The sequence below is a fragment of the Morone saxatilis genome, unplaced genomic scaffold, assembly GCF_004916995.1.
Source record: "Morone saxatilis isolate NCDOM2014 unplaced genomic scaffold, NCSU_SB_2.0 Contig22, whole genome shotgun sequence".
Lineage (NCBI taxonomy): Eukaryota > Metazoa > Chordata > Actinopteri > Moronidae > Morone > Morone saxatilis.
Genome location: NW_023339785.1, coordinates 16,742,740 through 16,744,999, shown reverse-complemented (window position 1 = coordinate 16,744,999; position 2,260 = coordinate 16,742,740). Strand labels below are relative to the sequence as shown.

Sequence of the window (2,260 nt, the reverse complement as noted above, 5' to 3'; positions counted from 1 at the left end):
CCAGCAGGTGGCGCTGTGCGTCGTAAACAGCTCTGCCACGGGGCTGGCTTACTAGTTCTCCATTTTGTATGTTTTTCCTGGAGGTTAGCGCCTACTTTCCTAATGGCTAGCTGCGAATCCCCATAGCGCAGACCAGTACAACGCAGTTTGCGTGACAAAATCCAGTGCAGGAGCGGAGGGACACAACTCCAGCCAAACACTCGGCCCGTCGCAGGTTGTTTTTATTGTTGTTTTCTTTCTGTAGCCACAAACATCGATTGTCAGCGTTGCGCGTTGTGCACTGCCACTTTCAACCAAAACAATGTTGACAGACGACCTGTGGACACATACCAACAAACAGTCACCTCAAGGGTAAATATCGAGCTTTTATTCTCATTGATTGGTTTTACGGTAACGCGGCAGCGGATGCATTTAGCGTTAAACGCGCTATAAAAGGAGCTATGTGGACTGAAATGTGGGCACGGAGCCACTTTAGGGTAGCCACATTGCTACTTAGCACGCCAACACGTACAGATATGTATGTTTAGAGGTTTGGGTAAACGCACGGCCGTCAGTGTTTGACTTGTGTTTGAGCCTGTGTTGTGTGTTTACTTTAAAGTGCAGTGTTTGTTTGTTGTTTTGGCGCTCAGATTAACGTTTTGTTAATGGGGATAGCTAGCTGCGTTTAGCTTCGTTATGCTAAGGGCGCGCAGGGAGGATGAGGAGGAGGATGATGATGATGATGATGATGAGGATGCTTGGCAACTTTTCTGTTTTATATTGACGTTTATTAGTTGCTCTCTGCATGTGTGCAACCAGAAAACGTGTTAAATTACATTATAGTGTTAGCCTTTCACCACGCCTGATAAGTGCCCTTTGTGTTTGTTTTAATGTGGTTGCTATGCACTCTACTTAGCCCTGTATATTAACACTCTTGTCTCTTCCCCCCCAAAAAAAATTTTAAAAAAAAGATGGATAAAGGTGGAGTGAAGAAGATTACATATAGAAGAGATGACCATTTAAGCAAATTGGTCTACACTGAAAGCCCTGAGGAGGGAGGTCTGTTGAAAGTGGCTCCTCACAGTGCCATGTCCATCGCCTCCGCCACATCTGTTCTTCTTCCATCCAGCCCGTTGATGCAGCCAGGACAGGTGCCGAACGGCCTCAGCAACAGCCCCCTTCCAGAGGAGCTCACCTCGGTTACTGCCACTGTCGGCTCCTTGTTCGAAGACCACGAGTCCAGGAAACCTCAGCAGCAGCAGCACCACTTACTCCAGACCTCCGCCACATTCGGCCGCCAAACGTTGAGGGAAAATTTGCCCCATTTGGAGGCCAGCATAGCAGACATCACCTCCATGGATTCACTCATTGGGGGATCAGATCCCAACTTCTTCCCCATGAAAACAGAGGAGTTCTCCATGGATAAAGGAGACCAGGAACCAATTGACCTTGATCATGCCTTTGAGCACATTGGCAAAGATGTGGACGTGCATCAGAAATTGTTCAGTGACAACGCTCTGGACCTGCTCCAAGACTTCGAGCTCACTGGGTCCCCCTCAGATTTTTATGTAGGCGATGATGCCTTCCTGTCCTCTCTGGCAGATGATTCTCTGCTTGGGGACGTTAGCTCAGAGCGGGACATAAAGCCCGCTGTGGTCGAGAGTATGAACGGCTGTGGGGCAGTCTCTGTGTCTCTCAATGGCATGACGAGTCCAGATCAGTCCTGCTCCAGCATATCCACAACTGCCTCCTTAACCCCCACAACCACTTTGTCTGCGTTGGTGAAGAAAGAGAAAGACGCTGGCTTCATTCAGCTCTGCACCTCAGGTGTGATCAAACAGGAGAAGTCATCTGCAGGCCAGAGTTATTGCCAAATGAGCGGCACGTCCTCCACAGAGAGGCCCAACTCTAACCCCATCTCCATCTGTGGGGTCAGCACTTCAGGAGGACAGGGCTACCGGTTTGGAGTCAACCCCACTAGCAATGAAGCTCAGCAGCAGAAGGACCAGAAGCCGGTGTCCAGCATATATCTCCCGGTGACGACCATTAGTGCGCCCTGGAACAGAAGCCAGGGTGTTGGGGACAACTCAGCAATGCACGGGGCCAGTGAGGCTTTCTCGAGCTCTTACCCCATCAGTTTTGCCAGGTAAGAATGAGGGCAGTACTCCGCCGTGTGGTCTCATCTAACTTGAGCTAATATATTTATGTCTTATTTTATCCTCCGTTGCATCATCAGACATCTGATGTTCTTGTAATAATAATAACTTTTATTTTTATAGCA

The 2,260-nt window shown here is 48.8% G+C and overlaps 1 protein-coding gene and 1 long non-coding RNA gene across 2 annotated transcripts in view; one reads left to right on the top strand and one right to left on the bottom strand.

Annotated features, from left to right (window-relative positions):
* The window catches only part of LOC118333358, a 2,988-nt gene extending 1,789 nt beyond the window's left edge, over positions 1–1,199 (bottom strand). Inside the window, exon 1 of the long non-coding RNA XR_004796968.1 lies at positions 1,062–1,199. This is a non-coding gene — a long non-coding RNA (uncharacterized LOC118333358). The remainder of the gene's footprint in view (positions 1–1,061) is intronic.
* Positions 48–2,260, top strand: part of nr3c1 (nuclear receptor subfamily 3, group C, member 1 (glucocorticoid receptor)) — a 17,287-nt gene continuing 15,074 nt past the window's right edge. The window contains 2 exon segments of the mRNA XM_035668906.1: positions 48–351; positions 951–2,125. Of these exon segments, the coding sequence (XP_035524799.1) occupies positions 951–2,125 (1,175 nt within the window). The 5' untranslated portion in view covers positions 48–351.